General features: G+C 34.0%; 1 protein-coding gene across 2 annotated transcripts in view; it reads right to left on the reverse strand.

Moving 5' to 3' along the window:
• LOC106079883 (dynein axonemal assembly factor 9-like) overlaps nucleotides 1-20,401 on the reverse strand; it is a 133,807-nt gene that overhangs the window by 86,475 nt on the left and 26,931 nt on the right. For both annotated transcript variants that reach the window (XM_056038658.1, XM_056038663.1), the window contains exons 8-14: nucleotides 17,627-17,654; nucleotides 15,920-15,997; nucleotides 14,422-14,480; nucleotides 12,668-12,710; nucleotides 12,375-12,421; nucleotides 12,129-12,255; nucleotides 9,440-9,524 (exon numbers count right to left, since the gene is read on the reverse strand). In XM_056038658.1, the coding sequence (XP_055894633.1) occupies nucleotides 9,440-9,524; nucleotides 12,129-12,255; nucleotides 12,375-12,421; nucleotides 12,668-12,710; nucleotides 14,422-14,480; nucleotides 15,920-15,997; nucleotides 17,627-17,654 (467 nt within the window). The remainder of the gene's footprint in view (nucleotides 1-9,439; nucleotides 9,525-12,128; nucleotides 12,256-12,374; nucleotides 12,422-12,667; nucleotides 12,711-14,421; nucleotides 14,481-15,919; nucleotides 15,998-17,626; nucleotides 17,655-20,401) is intronic.

Here is a 20,401-nt window from a genome sequence, read left to right on the forward strand (position 1 = left end):
TCAGATAGTGAGAAGATCACAGAAAATGTATCAAATGATCAGATGTCAGATAGAGAGAAGATCACAGAAAATGTATCAAATGATCAGATGTCAGATAGAGAGAAGATCACAGAAAATGTATCAAATGATCAGATGTCAGATAGAGAGAAGATCACAGAAAATGTATCAAATGATCAGATGTCAGATAGAGAGAAGATCACAGAAAATGTATCAAATGATCAGATGTCAGATAGAGAGAAGATCACAGAAAATGTATCAAATGATCAGATGTCAGATAGAGAGAAGATCACAGAAAATGTATCAAATGATCAGATGTCAGATAGAGAGAAGATCACAGAAAATGTATCAAATGATCAGATGTCAGATAGAGAGAAGATCACAGAAAATGTATCAAATGATCAGATGTCAGATAGAGAGAAGATCACAGAAAATGTATCAAATGATCAGATGTCAGATAGTGAGAAGATCACAGAAAATGTATCAAATGATCAGATGTCAGATAGAGAGAAGATCACAGAAAATGTATCAAATGATCAGATGTCAGATAGAGAGAAGATCACAGAAAATGTATCAAATGATCAGATGTCAGATAGTGAGAAGATCACAGAAAATGTATCAAATGATCAGATGTGAGATAGAGAGAAGATCACAGAAAATGTATCAAATGATCAGATGTCAGATAGAGAGAAGATCACAGAAAATGTATCAAATGATCAGATGTCAGATAGAGAGAAGATCACAGAAAATGTACGACTTAATGAGATGTCAGATAGAGAGAAGATCACAGAAAATTCATCACATGATCAGATGTCAGATAGATAGATGATCACAGAAAATTCATCACATGATCAGATGTCAGATAGAGAGAAGATCACAGAAAATTCATCACATGATCAGATGTCAGATAGATAGAAGATCACAGAAAATTCATCACATGATCAGATGTCAGATAGAGAGAAGATCACATAATTCATCACATGATCAGATGTCAGATAGTGAGAAGATCACAGAATTCATCACATGATCAGATGTCAGATAGAGAGAAGATCACAGAATTCATCACATGATCAGATGTCAGATAGAGAGAAGATCACAAAATTCATCACATGATCAGATGTCAGATAGACAGATCACAGAAAATTCATCACATGATCAGATGTCAGATAGATAGACAGATCACAGAAAATTCATCAAATGATCAGATGTCAGATAGCGAGATTAAGAAAGTTCATCATATGATCAAATGTCAGATAAAGCGATAAATGAAAATGTATCACAAAATAAGATGTAAGATCAAAAATAAAATGTATCATGTGATCTGATGTCAGATTAAGAGATAAAAAAAATAATCACATGATCAGATGTCAGATAGTGAGAAGATCACAGAATTCATCACATGATCAGATGTCAGATAGAGAGAAGATCACAGAATTCATCACATGATCAGATGTCAGATAGAGAGCAGATCACAAAATTCATCACATGATCAGATGTCAGATAGACAGATCACAGAAAATTCATCACATGATCAGATGTCAGATAGACAGATCACAGAATTCATCACATGATCAGATGTTAGATAGATAGACAGATCACAGAAAATTCATCACATGATCAGATGTTAGATAGAGAGAAGATCACAGAATTCATCACATGATCAGATGTTAGATAGATAGACAGATCACAGAATTCATCACATGATCAGATGTTAGATAGAGAGAAGATCACAGAATTCATCACATGATCAGATGTTAGATAGATAGACAGATTACAGAAAATTCATCACATGATCAGACGTCAGATAGATAGACAGATCACAGAAAATTCATCACATGATCAGATGTCAGATAGAGAGATTAAGAAAGTTCATCATATGATCAAATGTCAGATAAAGCGATAAATGAAAATGTATCACAAGATCAGATGTCAGATCAAAAATAAAATGTATCATGTGATCTGATGTCAGATTAAGAGATACAAAAAAATAATCACATGATCAGATGTCAGATAGTGAGAAGATCACAGAATTCATCACATGATCAGATGTCAGATAGAGAGAAGATCACAGAATTCATCACATGATCAGATGTCAGATAGAGAGCAGATCACAAAATTCATCACATGATCAGATGTCAGATAGACAGATCACAGAAAATTCATCACATGATCAGATGTCAGATAGACAGATCACAGAAAATTCATCACATGATCAGATGTCAGATAGACAGATCACAGAATTCATCACATGATCAGATGTTAGATAGATAGACAGATCACAGAAAATCCATCACATGATCAGATGTTAGATAGAGAGAAGATCACAGAATTCATCACATGATCAGATGTTAGATAGATAGACAGATCACAGAATTCATCACATGATCAGATGTTAGATAGAGAGAAGATCACAGAATTCATCACATGATCAGATGTTAGATAGATAGACAGATCACAGAATTCATCACATGATCAGATGTTAGATAGATAGACAGATCACAGAAAATTCATCACATGATCAGATGTCAGATAGATAGACAGATCACAGAAAATTCATCACATGATCAGATGTCAGATAGAGAGATTTAGAAAGTTCATCATATGATCAAATGTCAGATAAAGCGAAAAATGAAAATGTATCACAAAATAAGATGTCAGATCAAAAGTAAAATGTATCATGTGATCTGATGTCAGATTAAGAGATACAAAAAAATAATCACATGATCAGATGTCGGATAAAAGATCAAAAATAAAATGTATCTTATTATCTAATGTCAGATAAAGAGATTTTTAAAACAATTATCACATGATCAGACGTCAGATCAAAAATAAAATTACCACGTGATCAGACGTCAGAGAAATTCAAGAAAAACTGTCGGTCACCTTATTTCTCAAATCAATGGTTGGGGAGGTCACTTGGGGCGGTCCCCCTTGGACAAGTTTGTACACACAAACATTGATGTGAATACCGAAAGGAGTTGGGAGAATTACTTGCAGTATGACTACATACACTTATAGCAGTCCAAAGTTTTCTGACGCTAATTCCATACTTTCTTAGATCATGAGAGAGAGAGAGAAAGAGAAAGAGAGAGAGAGAGAGATGGAGAGAGAGAAAGGGAGAGAGAGAGATGGAGAGAGAGGGAAAGAGAGAGAGATGGAGAGAGAGAGAAAGAGAGAGAGATGGAGAGAGAGAGAAAGAAAGAGAGAGAGATGTAGAGAGAAAGAGAGAGAGATGGAGAGAGAGAAAAGATTAGGGAGGAGAATGTGGAATAAAAGTCATGGCTCTAGAATGGACAGAGCTGATCAAGTTTTCTTTTAATTCTCCCCCCCCCCCCCAAGAGATGAAAGGCTTGTTAGGAAGCTAGTTATTTATTATGATGGCTGTGTCCAAAGAGATGGCGTTGACGCATCGTTCGCTCTCTCAAGTCCAAAGGGAGATATGTTGTTTTTTTTTTAAACCAACAGTCCTGGGGGGAGAAAATAAACTCTCCGATGAAGCAAGAAACGGATTGGGGGTGGGGATATAAATGAATGAAACATTGCGAGATCATTGAAATGGGGACTTATCTCAATGAGCATACACATGCACACACACACAGAGAAAGTTATTCACAGGGTATACAGCCGTTCAATTACACTAATGTCCAATGTTCACCCTGTGGGCAAAACATTGAGACAAAGGCCGAAAGTCCAGAAATCAAAGGCTTGTGTATCCTGGACACAGAGCATTTTGATATGAAACAAAAACAAGAGCAAAATCAGGCCGCGAGGAACCGAAAAGTTGGTGAGTTGACACAATGTTTAAACGCCTTCTCAAAATGTTGGATTACAGGTGTAGAATAGACTGCTAGAGCGTTGGTCCGCTAACAAACGTAACCGAATGTTATACATGGTTGCGCATCCATCAAGAAAAAGGGGCATAATCCAATCATAGATGGGTTGTGGGTTGTCATGTGCCTCTAGAGTGCACGGAAGCTTTTTTTTTATGTTCATAGTAGATCTATAGAGGCAGTGGAAATACTTTTTTTTACGTTCATAGTAGATCTATAGAGGCCGTGGAAATACTTTTTTTTAACGTTCATAGTAGATCTATAGAGGCCGTGGAAATACTTTTTTTACGTTCATAGTAGATCTATAGAGGCCGTGGAAATACTTTTTTTTACGTTCATAGTAGATCTATAGAGGCCGTGGAAATACTTTTTTTACGTTCATAGTAGATCTATAGAGGCAGTGGAAATACTTTTTTTTAACGTTCATAGTAGATCTATAGAGGCCGTGGAAATACTTTTTTTTACGTTCATAGTAGATCTAAAGAGGCCGTGGAAAGACTTTTTTTTACGTTCATAGTAGATCTATAGAGGCCGTGGAAAGACTTTTTTTACGTTCATAGTAGATCTAAAGAGGCCGTGGAAAGACTTTTTTTAAGTTCATAGTAGATCTATAGAGGCCGTGGAAATACATTTTTTTATATTCATAGTAGATCTATAGAGGCCGTGGAAAGACTTTTTTTTAACGTTCATAGTAGATCTATAGAGGCCGTGGAAAGACTTTTTTTACGTTCATAGTAGATCTATAGAGGCCGTGGAAATACTTTTTTTTTTACGTTCATAGTAGATCTATAGAGGCCGTGGAAAGACTTTTTTTTAACGTTCATAGTAGATCTATAGAGGCCGTGGAAATACTTTTTTTTACGTTCATAGTAGATCTATAGAGGCCGTGGAAAGACTTTTTTTTAACGTTCATAGTAGATCTATAGAGGCCGTGGAAAGACTTTTTTTTACGTTCATAGTAGATCTATAGAGGCCGTGGAAAGACTTTTTTTTACGTTCATAGTAGATCTATAGAGGCCGTGGAAAGACTTTTTTTTACGTTCATAGTAGATCTATAGAGGCCGTGGAAATACTTTTTTTTTTACGTTCATAGTAGATCTATAGAGGCAGTGGAAATACTTTTTTTACGTTCATAGTAGATCTATAGAGGCCGTGGAAATACTTTTTTTACGTTCATAGTAGATCTATAGAGGCCGTGGAAATACTTTTTTTACGTCCATAGTAGCTCTATAGAGGCAGTGGAAATACTTTTTTTTTTAAAAGAGCTTATAGCAACTCACTCCGTCAGTCTGGTAGACATTTTCTCCCACTTCCCAGTCTCGGGTCCAGTTGAAACTTTGCACAATTATTCATTCGTCCTAGCAAAACATGGACCAATACAAAATTAGAGGATGCACCTCTCTCCAGACAGACAAAGTGTGGGTGTTTTTCAAAACGAAAATAGGCGCCTTAATTTGTTTGGACCAATACAATTATTTTCTCTTAAGGTAAGGAGCAACGGTGCACGCCCTTTAGAGAGCCTTCGGATATCAGGTAACCCCTCCCCCCCCCCCTCCGCCTTATAACAAATTGAAACAAAAACTAAATACTTTCCCCGTAGAGTAACTTAACAAGAACATTGGAATAGTACAAAAGACTTAGTTATTAATTACCATTTTCTCAAATGACATATTCCATTACGGTATTTATTGAAATGATTGGATGGAAAAGTAAAAGTATAGACGCTTCAATAACAAATTCTGTTTCCCTTTCCACAGACATCGGGTGGCCGCAGGAAAACTTGGTTTCAAAAGTGTCACACACAAGTGTGATTCAAAAGTAATTGTCAGGCAAGAGTTTCATTCAAAAATGAGTGTCACACAAAATTTAATTCGAAAGTAAGTGTCACACATAATTTTTATTTAATACTAAGTGCCACACATATGTTTGATTAAAAGGTTTCTCACACAATTAAGTTTTCCTCACAAGTTCAATTTAAAAGTTTCACACACATAGGTTTGAATCAAAAGTGTCACACACAAGTGTGATTCAAAAGTAAGTGTCACACACAAATTTAATTTAAAAGTGGGTGTCTCACAAAAAGTTTGATTCATAAGGTGATTTCACTTATGTTTGAGTGATATTTAGGTGTAACTAAAATTTTCTGCTCTAGATCATAAATCACTGACTTTTTGAAGACAAAGTCACACACAAAACACTGCACGCTGATTTCTGCATGTCAAAATTTGGTCTTGTTAGTGTGATAGGGTGAGAGCAATAAAAAGAGCTCTGCAGTTCATGACAGGTAACACTTAACAAGAGAAACACCATCATAAAATCCCTAAACTTAGAGACACTTCAGGACAGATGACTAAAAACAAAAGTACCCAAAAGTACATGAAACATAATTTTCCAAAACAAAATACCTAAACCAAAAAAAAAAAATATTTAGAATGACACAAAGAAAAAGGCAACATTCTTATTTCCAATACCACATGACTCATAGACAGAAATGGACTGGGCCATGGCATTACCTTATGCTCCAGCCCCAAAATAGCTTGCCATGTAATGTGCATCTATTCCTGTCAGTGTTAACACGCTTCTTTATAAATCCATGTTTGGTAACATATTGCGATGAACTTGACCAACTGTGTGGACACGCTATGTGTCAATTTCGGTAACAGAGGATGTATAGACTGCTGTGTACGATCCTAAATCATAATAGCGGGAAATGTTTAAGCTCATGATGATTTCATTATAGATTTCCCCAAGTAGGATCATGCCACGCATTGTGTAAAGCTTCACACAAAAAAAAGGCCTTTGGCTGATCATTAATCTCTTAGTGAATATAAAGTATTTAAACTCACCAGTAGGAAGGTATTAGGCTAAAGACGACTCAATTATTACATAAAAAATGGTTAATTTTACACAGTCAAGTCTGTAAAGATGAAAAGGTAAGCTGAGTACCAAGCACAGTAACGTTCATTCAAAGTGGTCCATTTAGTGTTACCATAGAGGTAATGGCCCACCAGACAAGTTTCCTGAATACGCCAAGAACAACAAAATGACTTGGTAGAACTGAAATCTCTTATTAAAATGAACTATTCAAGTTTTCGTCTAAACTTGTCAAAACTTGTCTTAACTGTTTATTTCTAATGTTTACCGATTTATTGTTTCAAATGTTCTCTTCATTATGTTGGGGGAAAAGTTTAGTTATTTGAGGACATTAGCAGTCAGAGAAAAGTTTAGTTATTTGAGGACATTAGCAGTCAGAGAAAAGTTTAGTTATTTGAGGACATTAGCAGTCAGAGAAAAGTTTAGTTATTTGAGGACATTAGCAGTCAGAGAAAAGTTTAGTTATTTGAGGACATTTGCAGTCAGAGAAAAGTTTAGTTATTTGAGGACATTAGCAGTCAGAGAAAAGTTTAGTTATTTGAGGACATTAGCAGTCAGAGAAAAGTTTAGTTATTTGAGGACATTAGCAGTCAGAGAAAAGTTTAGTTATTTGAGGACATTTGCAGTCAGAGAAAAGTTTAGTTATTTGAGGACATTAGCAGTCAGAGAAACGTTTAGTTATTTGAGGACATTAGCAGTCAGAGAAAAGTTTAGTTATTTGAGTACATTAGCAGTCAGAGAAAAGTTTAGTTATTTGAGGACATTTGCAGTCAGAGAAAATTTTAGTTATTTGAGGACATTAGCAGTCAGAGAAAAGTTTAGTTATTTGAGGACATTAGCAGTCAGAGAAAAGTTTAGTTATTTGAGGACATTAGCAGTCAGAGAAAAGTTTAGTTATTTGAGGACATTTGCAGTCAGAGAAAATTTTAGTTATTTGAGGACATTAGCAGTCAAAGAAAAGTTTAGTTATTTGAGGACATAAGCAGTCAGAGAAAAGCTTAGTTATTTGAGGACATTAGCAGTCAGAGAAAAGTTTAGTTATTTGAGGACATTAGCAGTCAGAGAAAAGTTTAGTTATTTGAGGACATTAGCAGTCAGAGAAAAGTTTAGTTATTTGAGGACATTAGCAGTCAGAGAAAATTTTATAAAAAAAAAACAAAATAAATATAAAAAAAAACTGAGCTGCGGTTGAGATACTTATGCAGAACAGTTTATGGAACTCTTCCTCTTACGCTTCCAAAGATTGTAATGTAACAAAAAAAAATTCCACAACCGTATCAACACATTCCACAACCTTATCAACACATTCCCCAACCTTATCCACACATTCCCCAACCTTATCCACACATTCCCCAACCTTATCAACACATTCCACAACCTTATCAACACATTCCACAACCTTATCAACACATTCACGACTGTTATTGTTAAGTAGTTGCTACAAAAGGTGAAGGATGACTAAGTTATTAGTAGCATAGTTTTCCACCATAATGTTCAATTTTTTAAAAATATATTAACAACAATACATTGCAATGGATGTAATAGAGGAAAAAAAAAAGGTTTTAATGTAAGCAGCATCAGAAATATTGGCTAACACTTAAGTGGTCTCCCTGTGTCTGAGATGAAAATCTCACCTAACTATAAAATCTAAACTAATGATACAATGGTTCATGCCACATTCAACGGTAAATTTATAAAAGCTTATATATTCAAAAAATGTTGATTACCAAATGATTCTCCATATTACAAGACTTAAGACTCTACTTAAGTAAGGAGGCAAATAAGAAAAACATAAAAAACACTTTTTTTTACACATAATACCTCCTCTAGACAACTTGTAGAGTGATTGTTTTTTTTTCTTAATAACTAATGAATGTTAGATTGAAAAAAATTGAAACATTTTTAACCCCAGTAATGGGCAAAACGTTCCTGAACATTAATTTATTAAACTCTTGAACAAATGACGAAATACCCAAAGATAAATATTTTCTAGTTCTCAAGCCAAAGTTAAATTTTTTTTTTTAAATTATAAGGGTCAAACTAGAGTTTTCCCAGTGTGGCCAACAAGCTCTTCTTTTCCCAGTGTGGCCAACAAGCTCTTCTTTTCCCAGTGTGGCCAACAAGCTCTTCTTTTCCCAGTGTGGCCAACAAGCTCTTCTTTTCCCAACAATGTCCTATTTCTGGAAATCATTTGAACCATTTTCGAGATGAATGTTCAGGTTTTGAGCCCAGCCACAAAGAAGGTTTTAGTTTTTATAAGGAGGTAAAAAGAGGTATTGTTAACAAAAAAAAATGGCTAATTCTCTACATAAGGCTTATCTTCCCTTAGTTTAGTACATATTTATATAAAACTAAATTCATTAATTACAAATAATTGATTAACTAATTGGTTGATTTTTTTTTATTGATTCATGTGTTGTTATTGAGTGTTACGTGCGCATCTTAGTGTAAATGTGAAATGGTGCGTGCGTGTTAGAAGGGAAAGAAGAACCAAAATGGAGGAATATGAACAAGAAAGTGCTTTCAGTGTTAATAAAGATTAAAGTATTTATACACTGTGATTTGTCGTTTCCATGTCTAAACAGTCTCATCCAATATGAGGACGTAACATTGAGCATGAGCTTATACACAAAATTTGATGAGAAGTGGATGAAAATTTTATAGCAAAACTCCAAACATACAAGAAACATTCAGAGTTCATATAAACATTGTAAAAAAAAACTAGCTTTTGTACTCACCCTTTGTAATGTCATAGGGCTGGTTGCAAAAGAAATATGTTCGAGCACACACTAAAGGTTTGTGAGGGGATGCTGCTTGACAAATCTGTAAATGATGGGGAAATAATTCTGTTTATTCTAAAGATACTAAAAGTTGCAGTTCTTGATAAACCCTTAAAAAAACTTTTAAAACTATTGTATACTGATTACATGATTACTCAAGACTTCTCTATTGTGATGTTTCCACAGTGTCATTCATTGCAGTAGGAAAATGTTCTTTTTAATAAAAAAAAATGCAATTATATTTAATAATAAACTTTCTTCTTTTGAATTACAGAACCCAGCTAAACTTTGTGTCTTGTTCACTTGCATTGTAGAAGAATAAAATAAAAAAATGGCTGCATGCTTAAATGGTATGCACTCTGAACTATCATCAGAATGGTCATGGGATCAAACCCTGCATGCTGCCATTTCCTGCTGCCCTGCATGAGGCTAAGGCTAGGACATAATAATCATCATAAGTGAAGTCTTATTAGATATAAGCCTGAACTTGTACCAGAAACAAACTAATGGAAGTAACACTTCATACAATTGATGCTTCTGATCTCACTGGCAGCAGTTTAAATTTGGTTAATCTATTTATATCATTCTCTTCGTGGCCCAACCATGAGGGACACCACGAAAAAGTCATTGGAAAGATAACTCTTTTATCTCTGCATGTCGGACTAGAGTTACCCCAAGTAACTTTCACAGCGACAGAGATCATGGCTCAGAAATAAAAGAGGGGGGTGGGTGGGGAGAACAAGTAATCTTTCTCTTTATACATTCTATATATGACTACATTCATGTGTGCATTTTTGACAAATGTCAATATCTGGTGTCATTAAAATAGTTGCATGTTTTCTGTAGCTTTATTTTGATTTAGTCCCTTGGTATTGCCTTTCGTTTCCTAACCATGGCCACCACTTCACATATATTTCGTGGAGTCAACAGGTCTTTCAATGTAGTCCAAATTCCTGCATCAGGTATCGCAAATGTTTATTTCTATCAGTCGCATATTACTGGAAAAATGTCATCGACGAAACTTTTGCGCTCAAACTTCATAATATGGCTGTAGGCTTTGTTTGCAAACAATAGGATAACTATGGCGATGCCCTGTCCGTTGTTCTTACAAAAGCACAGTCATACACTCAGCTCGACAATACGCTGCCTATATGAATACTTCCAGCATTTATGGTGGCGAGATTGAAATTGTGGCAATGTCTCAAATACTTTCCGTTACTATCATTATTCACAACCGAGAACGTCCGCATGACCTTCAGGGTCAACATCTCTCCATATCCCTGCTATTTAGCAGTCCTTTGAATTATGGCCTTTACAAAGTGGCGTATGCTACTAGTTTATTTTATTTTAAATGTTTAGTTTAATGAAAGTGTTATTTACAAAAATTTTTATTGCATCTCAGAATGTAATTTGTGATTCCTTTCATTTCCACTGAGTATAACGCAGTTTAAAGTTTAACAATTAAGGAGACTAGAAATTTGAATAAAATTTTCCTAAACAATATAAAACCTAGCTATAAAATAATGTATAGATAAGATTAAGATTTCAAAATAACTCCAATAAAGTGATCCATATATAATATAAAAACTAATCAAATCAATTTGCATGTTTTTATTTTTTTTTATTTGATTTGTTAGCTGTCTCCAAAAGAAGCTATTAGTTTTGTGTGGTCTGCCTGTCCAGTTAAGATATAAACTAGAAAAGATATTGAAACTCTGATATCATATTTTAGACATTTTAAAATTCTGACGCAAAGGCTACTTTTTTCAGAAAGTGAAAAATTTAATTTTTAAAATCAACTATGCAAGCAGTTTTATCGTAAAAATACACCATACTATTAATAGTAAAAAACAAGGGAGACTATCTACTAAGATGATTATTTAGCATATTTCTAACACATATATGCAAACGGTTTGAGATTTTTGTCAAAAATTTTTTTTTTACAAATTTTTTTTACATAATTAGGTACTTTTTGTCATACTAGCTATTACATTTTAAACTAAATGTTTACTTTAACTTAAAAGAAAAAAAATGTATATAGTATGCATTTAAGTCGAATATAATTTAAAACAACAATTAATAAGTAGTGTTCTATGTGATACACATCAAGAGGAAAACGATTCAATTACCAGACTAGAGCGAAAAGTTTCTTTGTTGAAGCTTTGAATGAGAGAATAGCCCTTTACAAAACAATTAAATCAATTAGATAATCATTCAATAACATCAGTTAGGCCAGGTTAAAATTAAACTTTTATCTTCATAACTATCAGTTCATTAAATACATATGAATATTAACAATGTTATAATAAATCTCTGTATCCTGTGAGTATCAAGTCATTAGTCGAACTAACAATACAACAGTATTGGCAACACTTTCAACACCGCACGTCTCTTCTATTTGTATTGACGGAGATAGGGTTGTAGTTGTTGATAGTTTATTAGTTGGTCCATAGTTTCTGATATTCTTTCTGAAAATATTGAAACCTGTCTTTTTACCTGCATGAGCAGACTACCTACAGGGCCAATTTTGAGTCTGTGTTTCCACACAAACTGTCTTTGTAACCTTGATAGTTTATAAAAAACAAAAAAACAAAAATCTAAAACTATATACAAACTTAAAAGGTATATACAAAGTATAAGCATATACCATGTGGTGATTGTCATTTGTTTTTAGAGACAAATCTGAAGCCTCCAAAGCCTCTCCATTTAGTGCTCTCTCAAGTTGCTTTTTGTCAGTATCTTGATTAAACAGCACAAAAGGAATTTTTCCAGTCCTGGAGAGAAATGGAACAAAACATTAATCATTGGCTGCATTTTACTTATTACAGAATTGTATTTTAAATATCAATCTAAATGATTATATTATCCTGAGTGACAAATGTTTGAACCTTACTTTCCCTTATGCCCAACAAATCCATGATTGAAATAACTTCGCAGAGGCTGTGGAAAAATGTTCACAATTAAAACAAACTATGACACAAATAACAAAAAATGCCTGAAAAAAACATAAATAGGAGAAAAGGAAAATAAAAAATTTGATTTTCAAACTTTTATCTTTGTGTGTTTCCTGACATTTGATTAAAATAAAGAAGAAAAAAAAAGCAATACAAGGCTATCCATTCATATTTCAAGTAAATGCTATTAAAACTACATGAGAAGAATATTTGTTTTAAAAAAACAACATACTTCTGATATTTTCTTCTGTGATAAAGCTTGGCACTTGGAATCTCTGTGGATCATATATTACATTTGTAAAATACTGAATCCTACATTTTAAATTGCCACAGCAGATGATGATACTGAGCAGCATTACTGAGTTAAAAAGTAATAACCAGATCATACAATGTCTTTGACAGGGAAAGTTCAAGCTATCAGTCACTGTGCATGTTATATAATAGCTGTGTAAAATATCAGCAATAAAAACAGGTGAACTCATCTTCTCAAAAGGTCATTAAACAGTAGAGCTCACCTTCTCTGTAGACTTGATAATGTTCTATCAGACCTTATGTTCTAAAATGAGCTTATTGAGAAGACAATGTTTTCAGACAGAGCCCTATTATTTCCCAAAGAACCTACTGTGAAAACATTGTTTTCAGATGCACAAGTAATTTACTTAAGATAGTATTTTGATGAAAAAAAAAATGAAATAGCAAACAAAAGCAATACTAGACAAAATAAAACAAATAATAAAAGGAATATGTATGTATTGTGTTACACACAAACTCATCTTTAGATCTACTGTGCCTGTCTTCTACAAGAGCTTTTCTTTAAGCTCCAAATGTCTGTCCAGCAGCCTTCATGGAAGCTCTCTCTTTCAGAGGCCATCTGCTGACAGTTACATACCACTATGCTAGTGAGCGCAAAATCTTTGTAGCCCTTGATGTAGATGCCTTTCATGCAGGCAGTGTTTCATTTAATTCTCTATAGAGAAATGAGCAGATCACCATTGTATCTGATTTAACCTTTTTGACCCACATAAGTTACTTCCGAATAGTGATAAATCTTGGAGGACATCTGAGCAGAGATAAAATCCTCCACAAAACATCACAACTCACTGTGTCCAAAAGCTTTGGGAGATCCATGAAGACAGCGTACAAGTCCTGGTTCTGCTCCCTACATTTTTCCTGAATTCAACACAAAACAAAAAACATGCCCCTCTATCAGCCCAAAAACCAGACTGACTATCGGAGAGCGCACTGCCTAATATGGAGTTGGTCAGTCGGTCAAGGAGTATTCTGGCAAGAATTTATCCTGCTACTGGCAGAAAAGTAATGTCACAGTAATTAGAGCAGTCGGACTTGTCACCTTTTTTGTACAGGGATATGATGATGGCATGAGGGATAGAAGATTTCTCCCAGCTTGAAGTGAAGAGGTCTTTCCATCTTTCCAAGAGAGAAGCACCACCTATTTCAAGAGACATAAAGCACCTGGCTCTGATTCCAGCAGAAGTTTTTAAAAAGTAACATTCTCCATCAAAGCATCTCTAGTGGCTTTCTTTTTTTTCCTATGTTGAAGGGAAGGCAGGACATTTAATAATAAGGTTAGATGTGTGTTTTTAAAACTAAAGGAATATGATTCCAGATATTTATCTGGCTATAGACCAATAAGTTGTCAGCAAACAATAGGTGCTCCACAAAAATTAGAACTGAAAAGATTTATTATTAGGAAAAAATGGGATGTGAGTCACTTGTTAGCCGAAATTCTACCCACCATGAACTACAGAGACAGAATGCAGAAGCTAATGAATAAAGGTAGTGTGATAACACTTTGTCTCTTGGTACTATACTGAGCATAACTTGAGAGCCTTGGCTGAATGCCTTGTCAAAGCACATCCTCAAGGTTCCAAGATGATGGCTATAAATATATATATATATATATATATATATATACAGAAATATATTATGTAAGTTTTTTTTTTAAGAATTTTAAAACTAACTTACAAAGATATTTTTACACATTGCAGCATGTTACTCCATTGTCTGGACATCAAAGGATAATGCTGCAAAAAAAAAAATTCTTAGCAAGTGATGTTAAATAACCTTTAGTTAGATATGTAGAAAATATTTTTAAAAAATCTGCTGTTGCAAGTGCATATTATCAATTTGAACGTATGCTATTATTAAGTATCAAGTACAGTCAAACCTCCAAACCTGTTTGATTTGACAAAATTTGTAAGTAATCTCATGAAAAAAAAATGTGATATCACCTTAATCTGATACATCTATGTTGGACCTGTAAGACTTAATAAAGTGTGCACAGATAGAAACATTTAAAAAAAAAAATAGATCAAGAAGCTTAAACTTTTCTTTTGGCCCTGATTATGGAACATTCTTAGCATCGAATCACAAGAAAATAGACACTATAATGGTTACAAAAGCAGATGTGCCAGAAATCTTGACTATCCAGATGCACTGACAGTTAGAATGGTGGGTAATTAATCATGTATGGATGTCTCTAATACTTTTGCTTATCTTTTGCCAGTTTAGAAAAGAAAAATGCTAGTAAAAAATGATACAAGAATACTCTTAAATTATCTTTGAGAGCAATGTGGACAATGCCTGCCTAGCAGACTGCAGCAAAAGACAGATATTCTTGGCACCTTACAGTGAGCACTAAAAACTCTGTCCAAACCAAATAGAGAAAACAAAAGTAAAAAACATATACCAAACCATTTAATCCAGCAAAAGAGACTTAGTCTGATTCAGTTTGACATTTCAGAATATATAGGCCTTATGAGTGGTGTGATAGGATAGTATGAAACTGTGATGCCAACTCACAGCTGATGAGAAGACAAGAATGGTCTTCATAATTAAGAATGAACTAACTTATATAGAATACTACTTGATCTTCTAGAGGTTACTATATGATTTACTTACATCTGTCTTAAGTAAATCTACTGAGAATAAACTATGCATTAGGTCCTGAGTAGTTACTTTATTTCATTATAAACAACTTGCAGCTGGTTCAAGAAAAATTGGTCTCCCCCACCTCCGGCATTGTGGCTGTAATCTAACAGGACTTCAAAGCAGTGGATATTGATGTCGACTACTGGGAAGACATAACCCTAGAATGTACTATGTGGAGAAAGAAGGTCACCAATAAAGCTATGTACAGCGAAAAAGCATTAACCTTAACCTGCTAAACATGTGAATGAGAATGTCTCTTACGAATAGGGATCCACAGTCACATGAAAAAGTGCTCCACGAGATGAATCATAGTCATTCTATGACTTAAGAAAAACAACATGGTTACTTAATGCTTTAAAAATGTTTTTTATATGTTTCGGATGTTTCTTCAGAGTTGAAGATAATTTACTTCCTAGTCCAAACCTCCCACAAGGCGATGGGGGATGGGAGTGGGCAGGGTTTGAACCCAGGAACATGGATAAGTCCAAACGACAGTTCAGTGCACAAACAGGCAGACTAATGCTTTACTTACATCTGTCAGAAGTAACTCTACTGAGACTGAATCTTGAAAGTCTTGAATGTGATGAAGCTGAGAACTGATGTCAACAACCTGTTCAAGTATACAAACAGATTTATATCAAACAACCTGTTAAGTACACAGATATATTTATAGTGTAACTATGCAGACATATTTATAGCCAATGTATAACATCCTAATAATAATGAATCAGTGGTTTACATAAAGCATTTTATTTTTTGTTAAACTTGACTTTCTTATAGTTCATATGACAATCTAAAAACATAATTAATTATTTAAGTTTTTAAAAAATTGAAAAAAAAAAAAAAACCTTCAGGAAAACTTAGAGCTAAATAAAACATGAAATAAAAGAGTATCACTAAAAAAAATAATGTCAGATGTATCTCTGGGGAACCATTGTGCTATAGTAATGTTTTGCAGAATATATTCGCTAATTAACAAAAAATTACTTAGAAAATTTTTTTTAAAATAAATTTTCTAATGAAATTGATAATTAGGAGTACATTTTACATCTACACTTGAGCTTGTGGCATCATGGTAAAAAAAAAAATTACAAACATCATGCAAAAATGTCATCTGTTTCTATTTCTTTGGCCAAGGGTTAATGAGCATGGTGTCATGTGGTCTTTACTTTCCCCAACTCATATTGATCTTTGGTTTATTTTTTGTACTTTGTTGATGTAATTATTTTTGTTGGACATAGTAATATTCAGAATTTATAGGCTATGCTTGCATTTGATATAAGCTTAGTTAATTTCAAAGTTGATTAGTTTCATATGAGGACAAGGAATATAACTACAAAAGATAAACTCAATCAAATTAAAACATTACAGCTATTTAATAAAGAATTTTAGTTTTTCCAGATTTCATTCAGAAAAATTTCCATAATTTAAACTAGAATCTAAATGTTCCATTACTATGTACAAAATTATTTACAATAAGACTGTTCAAAAATTACATTTCAAATACCTAGAATTCAAATTCTTATTTTGCACCATGTGTAAAGTTTCATGAGACAAATCACTAATGAATTTGTTTTAAACTACAGTATTGAAAAACATTAAAGATTATCCCTAATTAAGCCATAATAAAATTTAATGACTGAACCATCGGAGACAGTATTTGCATGATAATACCTAATTGAACCCTAATAAATATTTCAGTTACTAAACCATTGGGGCCAGCATTGGACCGATAACGGCACAATAAGGGTTATCCCTAATTGAACCCTAATAAATATTTCAGTTACTAAACCATTAGGGCTAGCATCGGACCAATAATTGCACAATAAGGGCTATCCCTAATTGAGCCCTAATAAATATTTCAGTTACTAAACCATTCAGGCCAGCATTGGACCAATAATGGCACAATAAGGGTTATCCCTAATTGAGCCCTAATAAATATTTTAGTTACTAAACCATTGGGCTAGTATGGGCTTGATTATGGCGCGATTCTGGAAATCCCCAATGAATCCGGAAGTGGTTTTACCCATTCTGGGCCGATATTGGCACTATTAGGGTTGCCCGTATTGGTCCCTAATGGGAACCTAATGACGCCAATGTGCAAACGGTACCCGCGCCCATTAGGGCGCCATTTGGGCTATTTAGGGCTGCAAATTGGGCAAAGGGGGATAACCCTAATTAAAACTGATACTGGGCCATAAAGGGCATGTTTATAGGGAATAACAGTGTTTTTACTTACTTCATGCTTAAGTGTAAAGAATCCACCTCTGTAAAAAAAAAAAGATATTGTTATTTAATGAAAGGAAATGAATAGATTGTGATGTTTTTTTTATAAACTTTTGATTATTCACTGTAACAGAGTTTCACAGGTTGTAGCCAATTAAAGCTCTCTATACAAAAGGATAACACCACAGGCAATTAAAATGTATGATTACAATAGAAAAGATCTGTTAACTATAACACCACAGGCAATTAAAATGTATGATTACAATAGAAAAGATCTGTTAACTATACAACTGATTGGATTGGAGCCATGCATTTGTATAGTGCAGCACAACAACAATTTGTCAGCTTTAAAAATAAAGTTGTTGGTCCAACTTGCTAGTCGCTGATAGAATCAAAGAACAGTAGCTCATCGCTTTCTTTTCTAATTTCTTAGCGAAAACAAAGTTAATTCTATAAAACATGCTTTCCTGTGTAGTTTTATAAAACAAATGAGCTTGCTGTATTATACAACCATGTTTTTACGGCTTAGCAGAGATCTAAATTCTATTTACGGCTTAGCAGAGATCTAAAATCTATTTACGGCTTAGCAGAGATATAAATTCTATTTACGGCTTAGCAGAGATCTAAAATCTATTTACGGCTTAGCAGAGATCTAAATTCTATTTACGGCTTAGCAGAGATCTAAAATCTATTTACGGCTTAGCAGAGATCTAAAATCTATTTACGGCTTAGCAGAGATCTAAATTCTATTTACGGCTTAGCAGAGATCTAAATTCTATTTACGGCTTAGCAGAGATCTAAATTCTATTTACGGCTTAGCAGAGATCTAAATTCTATTTACGGCTTAGCAGAGATCTAAAATCTATTTACGGCTTAGCAGAGATCTAAAATCTATTTACGGCTTAGCAGAGATCTAAAATCTATTTACGGCTTAGCAGAGATCTAAAATCTATTTACGGCTTAGCAGAGATCTAAAATCTATTTACGGCTTAGCAGAGATCTAAAATCTATTTATGTTCTTTTTAATGGAATCTTATATTTTTCAAATCTTATTATGACTAAAACTTATTACAACAATTTTAAGGTATCAAAAACAGAAACAAACAATTCTCTAAATAATGCTATTTTTTTAAAAAGTTAAATTTGTCCAGATTGATCAGAAATGGATGGTTGCGTGGTCTTGTGATATGTGCTTTGGACTGTCATCATTGTTTTCCAGAGTTTAAACCCACATCATCACCTGCCATTTTGGAGGGGTTTGGGCTAGAAAATTATAATCTTCATTTATGAAGGATTGTTTGAAACTAGTAAAAAAAAAAATAATGAAAAATCAATGAACTACTTAGACCAGACATCTCATACTATGGGGTTAGGCCAGACATTCCCAGTGGTGTAGCAAGGTACCAGTGGGCCCCGGGTTCAAGAATATGTCAGTGAGCCCTGGGTTCAAGAATATGTTGGTGGACCTCCGATCCTCTCACCAGAAGACAAATTTAGTGTGTCACTTATGAATCGAGTAATCTGAATGTATCTGTACATTTACCAAAAAGGCATTCCAATACTAGTAGTGTACTTTTTTTGTAAGTAATAAAGTCATTAGCCTTAACACAATTAAATGACTTAAAGGTGTTTCAGATTAACTAAAAAATGTTTTATTAGTTCTTTTTCCCATTATACACATTTTTATACTGAAAACACTTTTATGTGTAACTTATTAAACATTAATTTTTTAAAAAATCTAGTTCTATGCCCATCATTTAACAGTAGCTCAAGCATGTATTTATTAAAAATTAAATTTCTTTGAACTTCTCAGCAGCAAAGTAAAAAACCAATGCAGTTATATCTAAATATTTGCCTGTTTCTTGCTCAAAAGAAAGAACAAATAATAAATAATTTTTTATCAATCGCTACTTCGAAAATGACAGCTCTGGTGAACAAGCTGACACAGCAAAGTAATAAATAAGAAGATGAGACTACAAGCATGGTTGCATCATATAACTTTTTGTTGTTTCCACTTAGAGCCTGGGCCGAATTTAAGAAAGGGCTACAGCCCCAAGCCCCCACAACAAAGGGACCTCCACAAAAGAGCTAAATATATATATGAATTTCAATGGGTCAGTAACTTTAATTTTTTTTCCCAACTTTTTTTGCATTTTTACAGCTGGTAAAAATGTTGTGATGAAGAAGTGTACGCTTGTAGCATGCCGGGAATATATAAATACAATTCTGGATTTACGACAGTGCATCTACCAAGGGCCTTACCTTCCACAAACTACAAAATATAAACTTTTAAACTAAAAAATGCAAATCAAATATTTGTGAGATTAAAAGTGTGATTGAAATTGACAAGACCTCTCTTTCTTTCTTTCAAACAAGGAAATCCTATGCCGAACTGGGAGTCGAACACTTTGTGAGGTTGTGACAGAGCGTCGCATGAGGTTTGCGGGACATGTTCTACGTCAAAATGAACTACGCACACCAATAGTTGCGATAACATGGAAGCCAATACGAGGAAAGCGCAAACAGGGACGTCCCCGTATTACTTGGCGATACACCTTCATGGAGGACCTAAGAACAGTGGACACCAGGTGGGAGGAGGCTTCAGACAATGCCAATGACAGATCTTTATGGAGACAGCTTGAAGCACAATGCGCCGAACGGCGCGGGAGGACCTAAGTCTAAGTCTCTTTCTTTCTTTTAAACTATAGCCTGCTTTTAGATAGAAACATTTTCATTCTTAAGTGGCTCTCTTTAGTCAAGTTTCTAACAAGTGTAGAGGCCTCCACAA

This window comes from Biomphalaria glabrata, chromosome 1 (assembly GCF_947242115.1).
Source record: "Biomphalaria glabrata chromosome 1, xgBioGlab47.1, whole genome shotgun sequence".
In the NCBI taxonomy this organism is placed as follows: Eukaryota; Metazoa; Mollusca; class Gastropoda; family Planorbidae; genus Biomphalaria; species Biomphalaria glabrata.